Source organism: Gallinula chloropus, assembly GCF_964237585.1.
Source record: "Gallinula chloropus genome assembly, chromosome: 15".
Taxonomy (NCBI): domain Eukaryota; kingdom Metazoa; phylum Chordata; class Aves; order Gruiformes; family Rallidae; genus Gallinula; species Gallinula chloropus.
The window spans coordinates 10,161,788-10,184,128 of NC_140100.1; the positions used below are offsets into that span (position 1 = coordinate 10,161,788).

At 40.0% G+C, this 22,341-nt stretch overlaps 1 protein-coding gene across 1 annotated transcript in view; it reads right to left on the minus strand.

The window, feature by feature from the left end:
- Positions 1–22,341, minus strand: part of LMTK2 (lemur tyrosine kinase 2) — a gene marked incomplete at both ends in the record, with an annotated part of 35,424 nt that overhangs the window by 12,153 nt on the left and 930 nt on the right. The window contains 5 exons of the mRNA XM_084270903.1: positions 4,804–4,891; positions 6,114–6,232; positions 6,708–6,781; positions 8,371–8,515; positions 9,291–9,415. Coding sequence (XP_084127029.1) covers positions 4,804–4,891; positions 6,114–6,232; positions 6,708–6,781; positions 8,371–8,515; positions 9,291–9,415 — 551 coding nt within the window. The remainder of the gene's footprint in view (positions 1–4,803; positions 4,892–6,113; positions 6,233–6,707; positions 6,782–8,370; positions 8,516–9,290; positions 9,416–22,341) is intronic.

A 22,341-nucleotide genomic window follows, 5' to 3' on the forward strand; every position in this document is an offset into this window, starting at 1 on the left:
TGAAAGTAGCTACACCAGCTTGTAAGAAAGCATCAATAGCTTCTAACACTGTTCAATGCTGCAGAAGCCTTTACTACCTGTTCTTCATCCTGATTGCAGCTACTAGTTCAGGAGCATTTAAGTATTTGCATCTTACAGAGTGACAAGTTTTTAAAGCGTTTCCTGATTCTCCTGCCTTAATTACAGCTCACACACGAGCCAGCATGACACTGGTGCAGAAACATCACAAACACCCTGCCCCTTCTGCCTGGTCAGAGCACACTTACTAGGGCAGAGTCCCAAAGACCTAAGGACAAAGCATGTCCACAGCACAGCCAGATCCCCAGCTGCCCAGCCTAAGGAACACCAGTACAAACTACCCAGCTCAGCTGGCTCTAGGTGGCAGCAAGCGCCCGAACAAAGTCCTACGCTCCAAAATCGTCATTCATTAAAGCAGCAGCTGGTGACTTTGGGTTCCTCCCGGGTGGACTGAGTTCCCAGGATGCCTGAAACGCACCAAGGGATTGCTTTTTAATTTTTCAATGCATTAGTAGCAGCAGTTCTGGGGGGCATCATCCCTTGTTTACTAAATCATTCATGAAGGCACAGGTTTTAGTAGGAAACGACTTGTGTTAATACAGCACCTCGAAATGTTCCAGCTCCATTTCCCCATCCTGGTCTGAGGCTACAGGAAGGTTCAAAGCATGAAATGGGGTGGAGGGTGTTGCTTTAGAGGGATATTGCTTAGAGCAAACCAGGGGGAACCAAGGAGACCACTGTGGACTGACATCCAGAGGACCTGGCCAGGCTGGCAGCAGGGTCCAACAGGAACCTTACAAGACTCTAGAAGGACAAATGCAGAAAGTCTTACACCTGGGAAGGAAAAACCCCGTGCAAGAACAGGCTGAGGGCTGGGCAGCAGCGCTGCAGGGATGGCCCTGGGATCCTGGTGGCAGCAAGAGGAACATCAGCCATAGTCAGCAGACACTAATCTCCTGGGACTCCACAAAGAACTAGGTTTTGTCTTTCCTACAGCTCTTCTCAGTTCTAGAAGTATCAGTTCAGCTGTCTAAGTCTTAATATGCTTTTTCTCTGCAAGAGTCAGAAGCTGGGAGCTTATTTCCATGCACTGCTACCCAGCAGTTTTACTGTTTGTGCTAATTCCACATTTGGTTCATACAACACCCAAACAACTGGCACAACTCCTTACACCAGGCTTTAAAGGAGGTTACTAAATTATGTCTACTAAACATTTTCTACCAAGTTGGAAAGACACCTGCTAAATCACACAATACCATGTAATTGCCCCGTTCTCAGGACAACTGTCCCTGTCCGCCACCCCATGACTTCACAGTGTAAGTGCCTGCAGTCACTACCACCTATCCCATCGAAACCTTACATATGCCTTACATGTTCAGGCACATGTAAGTTTAAGAAACATCAAACAGTTCTTAGAGCAGAGAGTCTTTGAAGCCAGATGTGATTGCTGAAGTCATTGTGAATTGTCAACACCCACCCACCTTTTTTCCAAACCACACACAACTCATATCTACTATCATACCAGTACTGCTATTGCCTTTGATTATTAAACAGATTTGTTGAACTCCTTGGTTAAGACATTTTCATTGCAAAGATTCTTTTGTTGATTTGAAGAACATGTTTTCAAGCAGCAGCAATTAGAAAAAGCCCAAACAAAATAAAGAACCAAGCACTGCGGGCAGACACCTTCCCCTAACAGCAACATCCCTAAGCAAGCTACAGGGCATCCTCTGCACACACAACATCCTGCTGATCTCACCTGCTCTGGGAATTGCAAGGCTTGAAGGATTTCTGTAAGAGTTTGATAGGCAAATCAGCCTCACAATATACATGTTACTTCCACATTTGAATAACTTTCCTTTACTCATAAATTATGTCAGTCCATTAGAGGATTTGCTGTGCTGACAAACTGCTGGCCACACAGGGCTGAGTAATATATTAAAGTTAATAAGCCAGCTCCTACTATTTTTAACCTGGCATCATTCTACAATGTGTAACAGTGAACAGTTAACTATTCATAGCAGACCGCACCAACATACTAAGCAAACTAATATGGGGCAGGGGGAGGTTAAGAACTTATTGAGCATTTCTTTTTATATTTACCACTTTTCAAAGAGTTTTAACACAGGCAAAGGAAAATTTGGATTTAAAAGCTTTAAATCACTTATGTGCAACTGACCCCTCTTGCTTCTCACTCAGCTCTGTGAAGTGAGGGACAGAACAACGTGGATTACATTGTAAAACAGGCTAAACACTAGCAAATACAGTCACAGCACATACAACCAAGCAATCCCGAGTTACAGCAATGCAAAGAATAGTTCATATGGCCCAGAAAACAAGTAAGTTAGCCTGTGTGGCACTCAGCGCTGCCACCACGGCAGTCAGCTCTGGTGTCTCTGCACTACAGTTTCCAGTGCCCCTTTGCAGGCTCCTTGGCACTGAAAGGTCTTGGAACTGATAATCCAACAGGGATGCCCGAGCAGCCAAGGCAAGGTCAAGTGGCCCTAAAAAGGCTACAAAGCCTCCTAAGAGGAGTTGCAGAAGGGTGACATGTGAAGGACTGTGAAGAAAACCACTGCTGTACCCTCGAGACTCTGTTGGTCAGTAAAATCGATGCATTTTTCATTCCTTAGTAAGCTAAACATGCAAAATAAAGTCTCTGTTGCCAGAAGAACCTCAAAATAGTTTATCTGAAGACATTTAAATTTCCCATCCAACACAGCTGATATATTTGCCACCTTTTTTCTTAACTGTCAAATCCTTAATCACAAGAGTACAAGGGATTAAAACAAGGTTATTCTTTGTTCTGTATTCACATGCAACACCAGTAACACAACCTAAAGTGCTTCAGCATAGCATTATACTACTGCTAACAAAGCAGGGCATTTCTCACCCTTCCCATTCAAACAATACACAGTCACCAAAGACACCACATTTAAATCACCCACTTCAACTCTGTCTGCCCCATGGTCTTTCTGCTGAAGAATCAGACTTGTACACTTCAGAAATACCTCCACATCCCCTGATTTACCTAATTTTTTGGGAAAAAAACCAACCCAAGCAAAACAACAAAAGCAGCCACCAGCTTTCAAGATCACTTACTGAAAGCTTGAAAAGCAACTGCCATCCCAACCACAGAGAAGCAGTTTCTAGTGTATCAGTGACACTCCATTAAAAGCCTGTCTACTAAAAAGCAAAGCTACCTAGCCATACCTTCTATCCCAAATGGTGCCATCCAGCCTCCTTCACATTTCTCCCTTCCTCATGCCTCTCCTCTGCCCTCGCTCTGCCAATGCTACCTCCTCCCCTGGGACTACAGCAAGGATTAGTGACATGCCACGATACTGAGCTAACTGACTGTGCTCCTCTCAATCTCTGCATAAAGCCATTCAAGTCAGGGCTGTTTTGTCTGCTGAGATCCTGTACAGTTGTGTGCATAGCAAATAAAACACTATGATGTCTAGGAGACACTCAACTCTACCAAGTAAGAGCTCTTCGAGTGAGCCAGACTTTCAGTCATGTTTAACTCACTATATAATTTTCTAAAAACGAGTTTAGTTCACTTGGAATAGAAATCAGCACAGACTTTTCCTTTCCATCCCAAAGAAATTATCTAACTACATTTGAATCTACCACTTATTGCCCCCAGTTAAAGTGACAATTTATTTCATGCCCTTGAGTAAAATCCTTTCCAGATTACTCTGCAGGATCATGACAATTTCTGGCATTAATCATGAGGCAAACAAGGATATTTTTCCCTATATCTAAAAGTTACTCCATCTTCAAATTCAAAGTTGGATTAAATGGCCTAACTATTTAAACACATGACAGCAATTAAATCGGATTAAATATTTGGATGTGTATCTGTGAGACTAAAATGCAATTGTCTTCCAAGGGTGCTTTAAAGCACCTCCAATTTGAGTAACAGGTTTTAAATCAGTAAGAAATAGTCTGTTTCTACCTATGGAAAAACGGTAAAAAACATTATCTGGTTAACCTTATGCTCTTACTTTTTAATTCTTAGCACAAACAGAACATTTCACTTTGATCAGACACTTAAAAAGTTCAAGCATTTCTTCCATTTAGAAAAGAGTGATTTTATCAGCACTTCTGCCTCATTAGTTTATCACAGCTAATAAATTTGAGCAAAAGAGCAGTAATGAAAAGATATAGCTATTTAAGGCCATAGATTAACTGATGTTTAAGAGAACTCAAAAGTTCATGTTAACTCTTAACTTACATTGCCTGGGGCAACTGATGCAACTAGAACTGTATTTGTGCACTGGAGTTTAAAAGGAAAAGGATCTTGATGAATTCTGTAACAGCAAATTATCTTACTTCTTAACAACATACATACACATTTCTGAGAGTGAAAAATGTCAAGACAGAAACATGGAGCTCTGGTCTAAATGCTACCTAGACCACAACTGAAAGCAGCTGCTGAGCCAGTGTTTAAAGAGCCACTTGGAGTTCCAGGTTTGTTTGGCTTCTAATAATGAGCTGCACTACAATAAGCAACTTGAGTCCTTCCAGGCCATCATCACCATATCCATGGCCTCCTTGCTACATGACGTAGGGCAGACTAAAAGAGACTGGCAATTCTGATATCAGAGAATATAAACAAAAATATTTCACTTATGGTCTGTCTCTAACCAGCAATAAAGTCTGCCTGCTGAAATTCTGGGTATTCAGAAAGACAATTATTCTGTGAGTGAAGGGCATTAAATAACTACATACAGTTTTATACAGATGGAAAAGCTGGGGCAGCTGTTTAAGTGCACTTACCAAGTCACAGAACTCAAAAACTAGGAGATAAGGAATGGCTTCCACACATTGCCCAATGCATTGGAGGACATTTGGATGCTGAAGAATGCTGGGAGCAAAAAAATACAGTTAAAGCCAGAAAGACAGCAGGATACTTTACTTACAATATAATGCAACACCCCGAAATCCCTACCAGAAGTTTAAACACTTAACACTGGCAGCATGAACAGAAGTATCCAAAGCCACAGATGTGGTTTGCACCTTTGTGTCACTGCAGCTGAACCTCAGAGGATCTCTCAACCACCAAAGCCATTACTGCCAGAAGAAAGCCACACCCATCCTCCCACCATCCCCAGTACTCAAGAGTACGTATGTGCTACTGGTTTGTGAACTACGCTGAGGAACTGATCTGGCTAAAAACTAAACCTTTTTTTAGCCAGGTTAGTTTTCTGCCAGATCAGTTTTTCTAAATTGCTTGAAACCCACCCCTGCCAATGCAGCAGAAGGCATGAGATTTCTTCTTCTGACAAGTGCCAACAGCCTAAGCCTAAATGCAAATCTAAGTAGGACATTAGAAAGCATGAAGAACAGAAACCTCTCTCTGACCGCTCACTTGCGGTGTATTCAGGCAAGGGAAACCACACAACCAGGTGTGACTATCAAGTACAATACGTCTCTTCAATCACCTACGAAAGCCACTGACTTGTAGCAGTCAGCTCTGCAGAGAGCTCTCACTGTTCCCAAAGCACAGGAAGAGAAATGACACTCCCTTTAACACACCAAATTCCTTTCTGGTATGCGAAGACTCAACCCCTGAGGAAGTGAGTATCCTCCAAGCGTAAGACAGGAGGAAGAGAACACCAAACAATCCTGTTGTATTGGCATTTCCAGTCAGATTTCTCAGTCACAGAGCACTGCAGGACTGGAGCTAGGGAAATACTGGGGTTTGGGGGGAACTGTACAGAAATTAATGTGTCTGCAAAGAGACAGGAAAGCCAAGTACAGGAGTTAAGCCTCAGTTCTCAGGGGCAAATAATTAGGCATAAGTTAGTTTGCAAGATCAAGAGTTTGCTCCAAAGAGCTGTAGAAGAAACCAAGTGGGTTTTCCAGCCATGAGTAACAACTGCCAAACACATTTAAGCCAAGAGTTTATTTTTATTTCTAAGCAGACTCAAGTTTTTCTCACTTTGGATTGAATGGATTTCCCTTTTTATAGACACTTCATTTATAAGGGAAGGCAAGTAGAGACAGAAACACTGAACAAAAGCAATGTCCAGAACTCATACAGGGTGCTATGAAGTTCGTTAACCAAGCTGTGAAATAGGACTTACTAATATGGTTCTCCATTTCTTAAAAACTGTTCTTGTTCCTTGGGGCCTGCACTTGCCTTCAACTCCTTCACTATCACCCTTGCTACGCTAGTGCCTGTGTAGATCTCTCCAAGCAGAACCTGTAGATAAAGATAAGCATTGTGTCTTTAGTCAGAGAGGAAAAAATGTTGGAGTTTCCCTGCAAAGAGCTTAAGCATGCTGTAAGAAAGACTGTCCAGCTTTTTTGGTCAACACATTCAGAGTTTTTGATAATTAAACATTCATACTTAATATATCTTGACAACTGACACCGACTTTCAGAAAACAGCTAAACTACTTACTTACTAAAGATTCTTTCCTAGAATTGGTAATAACACAAGTGTGCTCATTAAAATCCATGGAAGTGAAATGTCTGATTAGGAGTTTCTTAAGAGAGTTACTTACATGTAAATTAAAGGAGCACCAGTTAGTGCTGTGATTACAGCTAAAGAGCAAGGAAACATCTAATTTCAACTTCAGGTTTTGTTTTAAGAGTATCGTTTTAAAAGGACTTACAGCAGCTTAGTCAGGAGTAAGACTCAAACTGCAGCACAACATTAGAAGATAACTGCTCACCTTTCCAAACCAGCCACTTCCAATTTCCTGGATGTAGTTTAGACTCTGACGTGCAACTTGAGACTTTGATCCATCTGTCACAGGCAAGGGAAATAAAATTAACACATATTGAACCATTCCATGGCCAAAGTTACCAACTCCTGAGGAAATCAGGGAAGCTCCTACAATACTTATTCCCAATTAAACACACACATCCAGACCAATCAACACAGTGATTTTCCTCATGAAATAAAGTTTTAGTTTAACTCATTCAGTAAGAAAACAGAAAGACCAAGTTCCACCTCCAATATAAACTGTAGCAACCTGTAGTTGGGTAAAGCAAGTAACCTACTTACAAACGCTTCTCATGTAAATATAAGTAGAAAACTCAAGACACCACTGGCTGTTCGTACACCTTAACGTTTATAGTTATGTAGAGAGTTACCATTTTGAGAGGAAGGGTTCTACTGCCCTACTTAAAGCCACCATCTGGAAGGAGGGCATTTTCCAACTGAAAACACTTCATGTAAAGAGCCCAGAGAGGGCAAGTAAAGAAAACAAGATGCAGACCCTGGCAGAGGATGGACAGTAGCAATGGCAAGCTCTGCGCTACAGAAGAGATTCAGTGGTGATTAGCCCTCTGCTGCCTAATCATCACTACTTGTCTAACTGAGACTTCTAGCCCACATTTTTATTTCCATAAGCCATGTTTACACCAGTATTACTTGACAGGAACAGGTATAGCTGTCAACATGTTCCTGGCCATGGGGAAGCCTATACAGCACAACTATGTGTTACCAGCATACCCTGCATGAGTACACTGCTTTACTCCTGGCAAACAGCTTCTAGTGACAGGAAGAGGAGTTTTAACAATTGCAATAATGTAGAAGAGCTGACATAAAATTTTTCACAGATGACTTTCCCTTCACTCACTGAAACACTGAGGAGTAACATTTCTTTTGTATTAAAGGCACACTGACAGCTTCCTGAAGTTTGTAGGTAGAGGAATTCTACTAGAAGCTTCCCTGAACACTTCATGATCTAAAACAAAGAATGTGTGAAAATTATATGTGAAGCAGTATGAGAACTACTGATGCTAAGCCATGCTTGTATTTAAGACACCTGATTTTCCTCTTTAAAAATTCTTTATTTTAAAAAATACAAGCCAAAAACCCTTTCACACAGGGAAAAGAAATCTAATGCTCTGTCTCACCAATACCATGTTTAAGGAATGAGAAGTCTACAGGCACATTAAGAAAGCAATGCAGCTGAAACAGCAGCACCACCATCGAGTCAGAAATTCACTCTTGCTTCTATTAAAGGCTACCAGCTAAAACCCCATGACAACTTGCCCATGGAGTAAACCACTAAGAGAAGTCACTACCACCTTAGGAGCACTGCAAATCTTTTATGTACATAAACACATAATCAAAGTACTCAAGAGGTTTATTTAAGGTAATTTCACTCTCTCAGCTCCCTTACACAGCAGCCTGCCATAAATCCATACACATTCCTGAAGTAGTATTTCACATTTTATCCTATAACCTACAAAATATCTTTACTCAGTTTATGTATGTTTTTAACAATAAATCTCTTATAGCGAAGTCAAGCAGAATCAGCTACACTCCATTTTGTACACCAAAGTTGCCTACTTTGGGGCTGTCATTAAAAACCAGCATTTTACCTGTACGAGATGGAAACTGGGAAGGAGTTGGTAAAGTGATATTGGGAACTGAAAGAGTAAACACTTCTGCTGGAGACTGAACAGATGGGGTATCTTCTGCTGGAGGTGTAAAGTCTATTTCATCATCAAAATTATCTTCAAATTCCTGCAAAAAGAAGTCCAGTAAACAAGCTGATCTTTGTCTTAAAATTAGCACTAATACTTTTTTTAGTTCGAGTGAGCAATGTTAAGGAGGCTAAACATTTTTCCAAAGACAGTGACAGATTTTTAGTTTTCTATTCCTTATTTTCAATTTGTTTCTGATGTAAAGAGATTAGAGCTAAAGCACTGCTTTAAAAAAAGGGGGGGTTTGCTTGGGGTTTTACTTTAAAAGCTATCCCTGGCTTTGAATGAATTACCACAAACTGCTGAGGACAAGCATTCTCCATTTAGTAATAAATGAGAGAAGAGCTCAATTTTAGGAACACCAATAACTGATGTTCCTAAAGTAACTGCTCTCTCCTGGCAACAATTCCTCCTCAGTAGTTTTGCTACAGTAGATATGTACCTTATGTATCTTAAACCCTGTCAGCAGGCTAAGAAAAATAAATTAAAAGAATACAGAGAGAAACACCACAAAGGTTCTTTATAGCCAAACTGTCTCAAGGGTATACTTTTACTACTGATCCTGATAGCTAGAATGATTCCAAAAACACACTAAGGGTCCTTACTGCACTGTGGACCACATACTTAAAATAAATGATTGCAGCAAGATGTCACAGCACTTAAATACAGCTGCTGGTTGTTTCATAGACAATGTTCAGGGACACCAAACCAGCAATAACTACAGAGCATACAGCTCTGATATCAAGTATTCTGGGTATCAGAATGTAGCCACAAGATTACCACTTGACTATACCCTTGTAACTTCAGATGCTTACCTTGAAATCTATCTCAGGGTCTTTACAGCAGGAGACACAGTTTGCAAGCAGTATTACCAGTACTACTAGAGTACATACGGACAGAATCACAAAGGAGGAGGAAATTTCAGTGGTTGCTCCTTCCCCTAGAAATAAACACAAATGTAGTATTTTACAAATACAATTATTATTTTAAGAAGTTCCTTTACAACATAGTATCCATCAGCATTTATTTCAAGGATGGACTCAGAACATTTAACTCTGTGGATATGACAGACAGTAAAAGGAAACTGAATGGAAAAGACATACTGACAAAATATATCTATGTTTTACCACTTCTGGACTTAGCTGATCCAAGCCAAGAGGCCACAGCTAACATGATTTACCCAAGCAGTGACAGTCCCAAGCCTCAGGATTCTGTTTAAGTTGACAAATTTATATGGCTATCTAAAAACAGATGTTCAAAATCTTGCCACAAGCCAAACCCCTGTCCTAAGAGGAAGCAGCTAGAAGAAATCCTCACTTAAACTGTGTACAAGTTTTAAATATATTGCTATAAGGCAGTGTTGCCTCTTTGACAGATGCGTTCATGACAGCCTGCCAAATATACAGGCTGCTGTCACAAGTGCAGTGGCTCTGATCAGCTCCTCCACCCTGATTTTTATTTCTTGTAATTCATTAAGTGATTTGCCTTCATCTCAAGAATTAGACATGATCCCCAACCATTTTGCAAATACACTTCCAAATACTGTCTCCAATTTTTCTATACAAGAATTCTACAACACAAGCTCTATGATTAAGTCAGGTTATTATTACTCACACAGGATCAAAAGCCTCAATCGGCACTTTATAAAAATCTTAAGTCTTCACCAAGGGAATTAAACCTATTTTCATCCCTGCTTTGATCTCAAGTTGAGAGCAAAGATACAGAGTTCCCTAGGAGAGCCCAACACGCATTCTGAGGGGTTTTGTTATTCCTTTTTAAAGGCGCAGTGCCATGGGGACTGGAGAGGAAGTGCACCACAGGGGATTAAAATCTATTTAGATATTACATCAGTGTTAAAGCTAAACAACGTCAGGTGACCTCGACTGTGTAGGTTTAAGGAATGGCTGAGCATCAATGGCAATGGCTAAGCACCAGAATACAGTATAAGCGAAGCCTCAAAGACAATCAGAAGTTGGTCACTAATTACGGGACATACAAACCTGTCCACCTGCCTCTTACACCTTCAAAAAATTACAAAAGGTAATTCCAGACAGAGCTACAGCTTTTCATCATGTTCCACACAACACTCACAGAATATTTACTTATTTAATTACATGTAAAGAGTAAATGGACATGCTCAAGATACTGTCATAGAAAGCATGAGCATACTTTCAGCTTACATTTTCTGTGCAATAAATTAGGAATATTATCTATGCTGCAACAGAAGTTAACAAAAGAAGAGGTGTTTCAAACAAGCAGTCCTGTTTCTAGTTCCCACAATAGTTCTGGTCTCATTCCAGCCTACTGAACACTCCATGTATAGATAAAAACAAACACAGACCAACCACAAATGTGAGGCTACTTGCCACCTTTTAGTCAGAATTCTGGAGTCTCTGAAGAGGGCTCTCAACAGACCAATTTATATCCATTTCTCTATAACACCATTTGTAAGCATCAAGGAAAAAAAAAGGGAAGGTAACATCTGATTTATGTTTACTTCCTTCAGATGTTCAGTAACCTTACTATGTAGATTGAAAATTACCTAAACCACTAATATAAGCATTTTGTGAAGTCATTATCTAATAATTACTGTAGCACACACAGAGGTAATACAGCTTTAGATAAATTCCAGAGATTCTTTTGAACTCATGAAAACCCAAAAATAAAATGTAGCTTTACTTAAAAAAAAACCCAACCAACATGTTTATGTTACCAGGTATTATTAATTAAAATTATTATTTTAAAGACATTTTTCCAAAACCACTCCACCTAATTTCCAAACAACTTCCTCATCTTCATCACCAAATTCACTGAAACAAGGAGCCAACTCACTGCAGACCATCTACCAAACAGATACAGACTCTCCCTGAGTACTGAACACACCTGAACACATCACCACAACTACCCCCCTCGAATGTTTCATCCAGTGTACCAGATGTATTTGGGGAAGTCAGTCAAGCAAAGTAAATCACTACACGAACTTGGGCACCAAAAGCATGTCTTACTATTTACAATATGCATTATTAGCTGGTCTTAAAAGACTACTTAAAACAACTACTTCAAGGACTACCATTTGAAGACAAATTTCAGACTAGATCCTGTAAGAGGGAGGTACAAAACACCTCACCTGTCAAAAGTATAAAACCAAAAAACCCAAACTTATTTTGGGTTTGTGGTACACTATAATGCCTCCTTTTTGATGCTCACATCACTAAGATGAATTTTACAGTTCCTTCCTGTTCCCCACAGCAGATGAGCAGTATTACTTCTCATTAGCATCCTCCCCTGCTCCAAATACAGTATTTTCTTCTACACAGCCTTTCCAACCAGCCTCTACTGAAGCTTGGAGCAGTTCTACAAACTCTGCTTTACCACTTGCAATCTTGACTTGATTTTTTGCCCAGACCCAACAAGGGGCTCTTGCACCACAAGTACATTTACTGTAATTATATTTGCTGGCCCGGTACAAGATGTTATCTCTACCTACAAACCTCTCAGTGCCCTGGGACTACCACAACTCCAGCGGCATGACCATGGTGTGTGTTTACACAAACATTACCACGCTCAAACTAACTTAGCAACCCCCCAAAATTACAAGTTATCACAGCAGAAGCAACTAGGATTCAAGCTCCCCATATTATTGCCATCTCCTTTAAGTGTCCTGGAATTAATACAGGGTGGAAAAAAAAAAAAAAAGAGTTGCTGTTCATTACATGACTTCCTAACCTTACAGACCTTTTATAATTCCCAAGAAAAAAAGCTCGTGAACTAAGAGTAATGAATTGGAGAAAGTACTGAAGTTTTCAAAAAAAAAAGCAAAGATCACCTTTGAAGAAGCAGCAAACAGTTCATTAAGATGATGGAAGTCAACTAAACTTCTGAAAACACAAGGAAAATTTAACATACAAAGTTATAAAAAGATGCTTTAATACAAGAAAAACACCAATTATCATGGGCAAGTTTCTGCAGCTTACGAACAGCGTTTCAGATGACTCATACAAGTGAGAGCTGCTTACTGAGAATTACAGAATCCATCTCTATTTGGATAAACTTCGATGTCTCTCACATCACCATTAATAAGTGATATTTTTAATTTACATCCTCTTTTTTTAAAAAAGAACATAAAATTAAGGATAAAATTATGGCATCTTATAACTGGGGTAAAATTTATTATAAGTTATTTTAATTGCTTGCATAAATACATATTCAGTGATGGAAGTCACTGATTAAGTACTGGAACTAGCGTTTGACACAGTGCTATAAAACCTGCTGCAGTATAAGCTCTTTTGCATTTTTCAATTATTTCCATCCAATGATTAATTCACTGGAGCTTAATAAAATGCTTTGGAACTGAAGAGGTAAGATGTTTAATACTGTCTTTTGTTTGTAAATTGTCAAAGTGGGAAGGAATGACAGCTGTTTATTGTAAGATACTGACTGAAAAAGCAACCAGAAATAAATCCATTCAATTAAATGCAAAGCACCATTCTACATCATTATTACAGGAAACAGTTTTCTTTAATAAAAGCACTTGTTAAAATACATTTTAAATTTAATTTAAAACAAGATAAAAAAATCCAATGAGTATCAATCTTAATGAGTGCAGAAGTTAAGATTCTTAACATAATAGATTCTGTAGAGAATTTTATTAAGTTTACTCAGCATATCACCTCAGTTAAAAAACCTGACATATTTAATGTAACCCTAAGCAGTAACACTGCTAAATCTCAGTATCTGTCCAGAAGTCAGAATCTGTTCTTTAGGAAAGATCTGCAAAACAGATCAAAAAATACTGTGTATAAAATGCTAACAATACAGGGCTTCCTGTCAGTTAATACAAACAGTCTGACTGCTGTGGTCTGGTACATCCCAACTGCTTAAGCAGGAGAAAGAGGCCTGGACTAGATCACTACTATATTAAAAGAATCAGGAGATGCAGCGTGTCTGTGTTACTAAAAGTGTGACACAACAAAATGCTTTACAAAGAACTCTGTGCTAGTAAGTGTTCCACCTCAAAATGGCACTGAGATGATGCTAAATTATCATCAACAGAGAAAATAAGGTCTCTCTTCAAAGCCTACAGTATTAAATACTGAATCTATGTTGTTATTTACCCACTTTTAAAAAGCATATCAACAAGTCAAAGCCCTAGCTGAGGTAGGTCTTTTAACAGCTACTGAAGCAGATCCTTCAGCACCTCTGAGGACTGCCATTTCACAGGCAAGTTTTACACCAAAGTCTAAGTTTGAGCTCAGCACATCTGAAGTCAAACCCCGTGCACAGGCAAGAACATGACCATGCTCACTGAAAAACACACTGATGATAAATTACACTGGCATTCTCAGGATCAAGTATAGACATGAGAACATACACTGCAGTATTTATTACCATGTTTCAAGGGGTGGAAAAAATTTATTTTCATACAAGGTATTTTTCAAAGCAATTTATATGGGTCAGGATTCTCTCTACCTTCCTAAGTTTCTTTCAAGTCTAGTTTCTCCATAAAATAGTTCGCCAAACGCAACAACCAAGCAAACAGAAGTCAGTTCCTCACCAGTACTGGTTTCCTCCTCCATCTGATTTCCCAGTCTGCCCACAAACCTCTCAAATACCCACATAAGTCATCCATCTGTGGCTTCCTTTGCTGCTATTAATTGGGAGCAACAGGCATGCCAGCTAGCCAAATGGCCCATCTACCTCCGCTCGCCAGCCAACAGCCACCACACTGTGTGACACAGGACCAGACATCCAAGGGGCAGGCAACCCACCTTCCTTCTGCCATCAGATTATGAAAGACCATGGCACTCAAACTCTGACTCTCAAATTCGGTTCAATGTGATTAATCCCATTATTAAGGTCTCAACTTTCAGGAAATTGGGCTACAAATGCATGAGAGTGCACAATTCTAAGCTTGGGAGGGGAAAAAACAGAAGTAAATGTACATGACAGACATTACTGAACACACTAATAAAAGACATTCACAGAGCTGAAGGCACTGCAAGGCCCAGATAAATTAAGCATTATTAGGGCACAGCGAACTTGAAGGGAGCATCTGATTTTAAGCTTCGAGCACAGTAGTTGCTATGCGACAACAGTCCCACTGCATAAGCAAGAGCCTCTGTGCTTTCAAGAGCAGCTACATAAATGGCAGTTCTGCACTAATAGCTGTAACTATTTGCAGCACAAATCTAGCATGACAGCAGTCACTTAAACTGTCTCTTGGACACCCTCAAATTATATGATCAGGAACCGAGATGTAACTTTATGACACCAAGTGGGCACAGAGCAGCCTTTGAGATACTAATGAATGACCAAATCTAACTTTGCTCCCTAGCTACCTCCATGGTATCTTTCATAAACTTGATCAGTTTACTAACTCTGCATTCAATGAATATTAATGTAACCAGACTGAAGTGCAATATCACCCTAATTTATAGTGGGCTTGATAAACAGGATTTTAAAAGCTATCCCAACTTTCCTAAATAAAGCTGTCATTCTCTTCTATGCTAGCAATTAAGTGGGAAACTGTTCTTGACTCCTACCCAGTTCTTCACAAGCCAGATTGTGAGGAAAAGATACGTGATCTCAAAGGGTTTCTCCTGCATTTATTTACTCCCTGAAATCTTCCAAGGTTTCCTACTAATAGGCACAAAACCAATACAGATACCACCAGGCTGGTTAGTTCTAAAGGTGCTCAGGTAACAGGTAGAATACTAAAACAAAAGCCTATTCACAACAATTTTAGACACATGTTTTGTGTAATGTCTGATTTGTATGACAAGGTAAATAAAGCACAACAGGCATTGCAACTCCTGTGTTTCACAAAAGAAACCACAACTCAAGAGCACATTCCATCAGTTACAGCATCCCCTTCACCTCAGTGTTTTCCTGCTATGCTCCATTTAACAACTAAGCCAAACAGCAGCATCATTTCTGAGATTAAGTTTCAGTAGAAATACGGGCTTTACAGGAGTTTGGAAGGAGTGCTATTTGCACACCAGATATCTAAGATAAAAGAAAACAAAGAAAAGAGAATTGTCTGCTGAGAGGCACTCCAAATCCCCATGAGCCCTTTGATTTGAGTGACCATTACCAGTACAAGGAGAAACATTCCCACCATCTCAGATGACTTTCATTGACTTGACATCCTCAATATTACAACTGTTTCCAAATGCCCAAAATACTTCAAGCAGAGACTGGAAGTGTTCCTTTATTGAGCAGATCCCCAAGAACAGACATGTATAACACTCCTGAGAATCTTGTAAAAGTCCCTGAAGTTTATACCCAAGCTTTTTAGCTTTGAAATTTCTAGTGCTTTATGCCATTCAAAGAACACACCTATGTTTCAAGTTTTATTAATTGTACAGAGTTATTTCAAAAGCTTATCCTCTCGTGACATCATTACTACTATGATTTTGCATAATTTAGAGAAGTAACCTTCAGTATGGGTATCACAAATATATCTTTATGCAAACCCACTTTAGCACCTGTTTTTATTTTCCCTTTCTTCCTTAAAACTATGGAAAATCCTAACTGCTGTAGTCTCAAGAAAAAACAAAACCTCTTAAGAACCTAAAACTAGAGCTGTCCAAGTTACATTGCACATTTGCATTTAATCTTTCTGAATGCAACAAGCAGTAATTAACAGTTTGTCAACAAAACTATTTCCTGCCCAAGTCTGCATTGTGTTATGTGGATTAAATCACAGCCTGATGCTTAGAAAGATGCCAGCAAGATGACAAGGCTTTTAGAGGTAACTGGGAGGGGAGGAGGGGGGTGTGTATCTTTAAAAAAATGCCAATATAAGGGCACAGACTATTCTTTTGAAAAACACCAGCTTTTCTTCTTGACAACAGTCAATCATCAGAAGTCAGGGCAATGAAGACAGCAAGTGGCAACTTCCTACAGTTTTTCCCCATGAAGCAAGAAAAAACCCTCTGACACACTCCTCCAGCCCACCTTGTGTTCTGGATATAGTTCTACAGTGACAAAAGCTGGTCTCATAGTTAAACGTGTTTTGTGGGCACGTGACCCTGAAACCATCACTGTCCTATACAAGATGTTACAATACACCCACGAAGAAATACTAACTACCTGGACACATACCCTCTATAAGTCAACAGTTCTTGGCAAGTCCAATGTCTTCCATTTGTCCTTATATAAACCACAAGTGTAGGCTGCAACCTAAGCCAAGGCTCTCTCAAACCCTTTTATCCCATGCTCCCCCTAAATACTTTTAAGGTGTGCTTCAAGTGAGATTCTGGGGCTGCTTCAGTCCACTTCGCATGTATGGGTGGCACAGGTTACACATCCTATGGTGAAAGTACCTAGGGCAATGCCAGACTCTCACATAGTGCAGCACCCTCAGAACAGCACAGCTCCAACCCTCATTTTTTCTCAACTCTTGTCCTGGCCAAAGCATTGGCTGAACAGTTAGTAACCAAGAAAACCGTGAGTTGGGGTTTTACATTTCTGTCCTTATTCTATTACCCTACAAGCCTTCCCAGTAATGTCAAGGAATTACTCACACAACAGCATACTGCTCAATTTTAATAAGGACTAAATATAGGCTAGTACTTCAAGTGTTTACAGAGCTAGATCTGTTTGAAGTTTCAGTGTTAGAATCTCATGTTTGCACAAAGGCATCTTAAGACAAGGTAAAAAATATACATGCTAAATAATTATGTATCCTAGGCCTTCATGGCAGTGTTTCTGGAAAATCTGTGTGGCTTTATTATCTTGCAGTGGTAACATCTGATACTTAAATGTGTCTGCATATATATATAAAAAAATACAGCAGATCATACTGTATTCCAGACTGCTAGATGTTGCCTTCATCTGCAACAGGGCAGAGAGCTATAGATTTTTTTTTAAAGAAGGTAGACAAACTTTTAAAGCAGCATGAGATTACACATCATCACTCAAAGCATCAGAAGTACCAGCAGCATGGAAACCACAACATTAAGTATCTCTTTCTCCACCATTTGACAGGAACACAGCCTATTAAGGTTTATTGGTTTGAAGAGACTAATTTCTTTTGATTCATGTGAAAGGAATACATACACATAACCTTCAAGCTATGGGGTTTTCTAGAGTCTTGAATTTACACTAGATGCATTTCCAACTCTGATGTACAACTGGGTTAAGAAATGTGGGAAAGCAAGCAGCAGCATCTTGCCAAAAGAGCTTAATCGGCTTTATTTCTCATCCCTCTTCATAGCTGTGGGGTTCCTAGGAAGAACAGGCCATAGGATGAATGACTAATTTGGGAGAACTGGATCTAGTCCACAGCCCAAAAGCTTAAAAGTCAGCACTCAAAAGCCTATTATTAAAACTTTCTACACCTCTTTCATACCAAAGAAGTCTCAGAGTGCAGAGGTAGGCCTAGTGAAAGTCAGGTCACTAAAGTCCTTGCAGTGATGTTTCCTTACTTGTGAGGAAATCTTTCTAAGTGTAGTAGGGTTGGAAAAGGTGTTGCTTTGTACCAGCACTTCACACTGCAAATCCCTTGTAAGGCAATTCACTGAGACAACTCGATTCACACCACTACCTTGCCTAAGCCCTATGTGGCACAACAGCTTGCTACAGGTTGTGCCTGAACTATGTGTGTAGACTCTAACAGTTATCTAGACACACTCTGTGCATTTCTGATTATCAAAGTGTCTACAAAGTGTTTCTAGTATCATTCACGTTGCTCAAGACCTTTCATAATAGCAACACGATGAAAACAGCTTATAGAGTGCAATAAAAGCATCAAAGCTATAGCAAATTGTAACCAGAACCACACCAAGCGCCATGTACGAGCTGCCCACACCAGACAGGCAGACCCAAAATAAAAGCTAAGATTCCAGTACTCCACATGCTGCCCTTCTGCTGTAGAAACAGAGCATTAGGACTCAGAGAGAGCCACATCTTCTGCAGCTCTGGCATGGCACTGACCAAGGTAACCCCTGTGTGGATGGTGACTGGAAGCAGGCTACAGCCAGTGCCCAGAAAACTACTTCTACTCTAGTTTGCCTGACAGCTGTTCAGTCGCTCCCCAAAATACAACCTCATCTTCGGTGCTTTTCAAATACAAGTTGGATCTCTCTGTGCAATACAAACTCTGTTGTTCAGGTTTGGTTTTTTAAAACAGGATCAGAAGCAAAATCAGCACTAATTAATAGGCCCTTTCAAGCCAACGACCTGTGCCTGATGCCATGACAACATACCTTTGGATCAGTGCTACCTTAATAGGCTGCAATGATACTCGAGGAATTATCAAACACACCCAAGCATTCAAGATGTGAGAAATTACCTCAAAAAATGACCTCCTCCTCCAAGGACTGCTTTAGTGTAGCAAAATCCAGACACTTAACAGCCAAAGAAATTAGACCAAGCCTGGGAACAAAGCCTTGCATGGAACATCCCTGCAGGCCAAAGAGAGGGGCTGGCTTCTTACCTCAATCACAGTCTCACAGATAGAAACAAAAGATAAAAGACAACCTAGCAGCTTCTAGCTCTGCAATTATTAGGTGTCTGGGACAGAAGCTAGAAAAAGAAATATAGGGACAAGTAAATAAGTTTAGTGCATGAAAGGGAGAGGAAAGAGACCGCTCCCAAGAGAAGTACTACTAATTAAAATCCCCACTTTACAAGCAGCAGTTTTCTTAACTTCAAGTGATCCAAGTCGCTCACTTGCATATCCTTAGACAACTGCTTTTCTTGGTATGTGCAAGAGTCCACAGGTTTTACACTGCTAAACCACGACTGGGCTCCAGTCTGACAGAACTCCATATGAAGCATCAAGTCAAAGCAACCCAAAAGCAACCATTTTCCCAAGGGGACACACACACTACAGACCTCCTCTTAAATAAAAGTGACTTAAATCTCAGTTTTAACTTGACATCTATGGCCAGCTAACTATATTCACAATAGCTGCATGAACACGCCTCAAGTTACCACACCAATTTCTCAGCACCTTTTCCTGGACAGAACATGACCCAGCTCATCAGCAAGGAAGGACTCACTGCCGCGACATTCCGCTGGTGCAGCGGGGAGGAAGTCCCATGACTGAGGTTCTCAGCACAAACCCAGGTAGGCGCCAGTCCAGCTGCCTCACTTCAAATGAACAGATTAGGAAATTCATCACATATGCAAAACTGAACACAACTGCTAAAAATGCTATTCAAATTTAATGGGAAAATATTATTTTTGAGTCCCTGATACTCTATATTTTCAAAGACTTCATCTAGGACAGAGATGATAGAAATACTTTGCCTGACATTACACACACAGCCTTGGTTCAGACTCCCAGCTGAATTCAGGTCAAGTATGGAAATTCTAGTCAGAAGAACAGAGAGCCTGAATGTAAATGTAAAGCCCTACTAAAGCAAACATGTCAGATTATAATGCACTGTTTGCTGCAAAATACTGCTGCTAAAGAGCAGTTCCCAAATGCCCATGCTTCAGCCACACAGTGCTAAAGCAGAAGTCACCTTAGCCCAGCAAATTCAGGTAAAATCAGTAATACTCTACTGGCTCAAAACAACTGCAGAGCTTCATTCTGTGACCACTTTCCAGCAGGCCTGCCCCCAGCTGTCACCTCCAGTATAAAGTAAAACTTTAAATCCAGAGCTATCACAGTACATGTCACTATCCTCCTTTTCCATTCACAGAGTAAATTAAATCTATGTTGATCTAAGTCTTTCTAGCTAGTAGCATCTTTATCATCTTGTTTTTCCTATATTCTACAATAGCTGCTATGAAATCTACAACAGAAACAGTGAAACCCTTATTTTCTTTACCTCCTCTTATTGTTGAAATGAAAAAACATGAAGTGTGTTTATAAATATAACCTCAAAAATGCAAGACAAATAGAGACCACACCACCAATGCAGGCCTTCACCCACAATCACTGCAGAGCCATAATGAAGAACAGCATCGTTCCTCTCTAGCAAGGCCCTGGGAACCCGACAGCCATGCAGCCTGGTGCCCTTCCACAGCAGTTCCACAAAACAGAGTGATTTTGAGCAAGGAATCCAATCTCACCTTACCAGAACCTGCCCATCACCACTTCCTGCTTTCCAGCTTCCTCCCCAAAAGAGAAGTTCATTTATTGTGGGTACATTCTGGGAGCTATTCAGCAAAGTTCACTGTGCCTACAGACACCTTCCTCCTTTTTCTGTGGATTCCCACCTTTCCTGTATAAGCTCAGAACAACACATATCAAAACCTTTCGCTGCTGTCAAAGACGCGATCCTCTTTCCTAGGTGAAGAACTGTGGGACCCTGAAATAATTCTGAAACCCGTTACTAATGATTTTAGGAAAAACCCATTAAGTTCTCCACACATTTGTATCTGACTGAGCATTACAGTGCACAGGAAAAACTGCCAAGGCCCAGAACCAAAACCATCAGCGATTGCCAGTCCCAATACAGGAGATCAAAGCAGCCTGCCATGGGATATATGAGAGAGAAATTCCTGATACAGCTAAAGGTGTTTTTAAACACAAGTCATGATTCTTAACCCAGCAAAATAAAGTCACAGGTTTGCCTTCTAGACAGGTTTTAAAATTTGCCTACTATGATAGAGAAGGTTCAAGACAAAACAGTCTGTCATCCATGGGTAATCTATCCAAGGGAAGGGGGGAAAGAATTCCTTGTAGCTTTCTAACTGGTTACTGCTGTAGTGATGACTTGGGACATGTTGCAGGCTAAGAAGCTGCTGCACGTTATTTCATTCAATAAGGATGCCAGTCAAACTGGAAAAGGCTCCTCAAAGTCTTTAAGGTTTAAATACTAAATATCTATCAATAAAATAATGTAAATACATTGCTTCTTCCTAGATGGATAAATACACAATAGAAAGCATAAGTTTTATTTTCTGGAGTTCATTGGGTTTTCCACGACAGGGTCTGGCACAGTTCACTAAACCTCAGAAAACATCCCATGTACAGATACTTAGGGACAAAAATCATAGCCAAAGACAATATATAAAATTATGATATCCCATTAATTTTGTATTAGCCCAACATTATAAGTATCTCTCTTGGGAGTACTTCACTTAATATACCTGATTCAGCCTTTTAAAAGAACAACAAAGTTAAAGAAGCCCAACAAAACCCACTATCACTCTCTTGTGTTTTGTCTAATCATCTTTTCAATCTGAGAATTAAGTTCTTTGCCAGCATCATGGAAGTTATGCTTTGAAGTTCCTGCTTTGTAAGGTACAGTCCTGACAGCAAAGAGAAATTTTTATTTAAGGAAAAAAAAAAAAGATGAAAACACTGGATGCAGACACTCTGACATCTACCTTTAAACAGAAAAACTAACCACATGTCAGGAAAAGACACAGAAAAGGCAGAAAGGACCTCCCCACAGAAATGATTCTGCTGTCTAACTTTGCAGCTTGGTGACAAGTTAATATTATTTGGATAAATTTCAAGTATTTCATAAATGAGAAAACTATGATTGAGTCTCAAAGGAAATACAGATCTGGATGACAGTTTTCTCTTTTTCAGAGGTTTACTTCTATGGAAATGAAGACCTCACAGAAGACTGATGAAGAGTAACTTACAAACAATTCAGAAATGCTCCTGGGAAGAAAAAATAAGGGAAAGAGGCATAGGAGCAAAAATAGAAGTATGGGTTCCACTCCCAGTTTTGATACTTTCTGTGGAACAGCAGCCAAATTACCTAATCTCTGTGCTTCAGATCTCTCCCTCCCCACCACTCATCCTCCTCCTCCTCGCTCAGCATATTGTCTGTTTCAGCTGTTCAACTCCTGAGGGCTAGAACTGGATCTCAGCACACTCTCAAACCACACTCAACAAAATTCAGCCTCACTCCAATGCTGTCTGCAAGCCCCAACGAAATACAGTAAAGC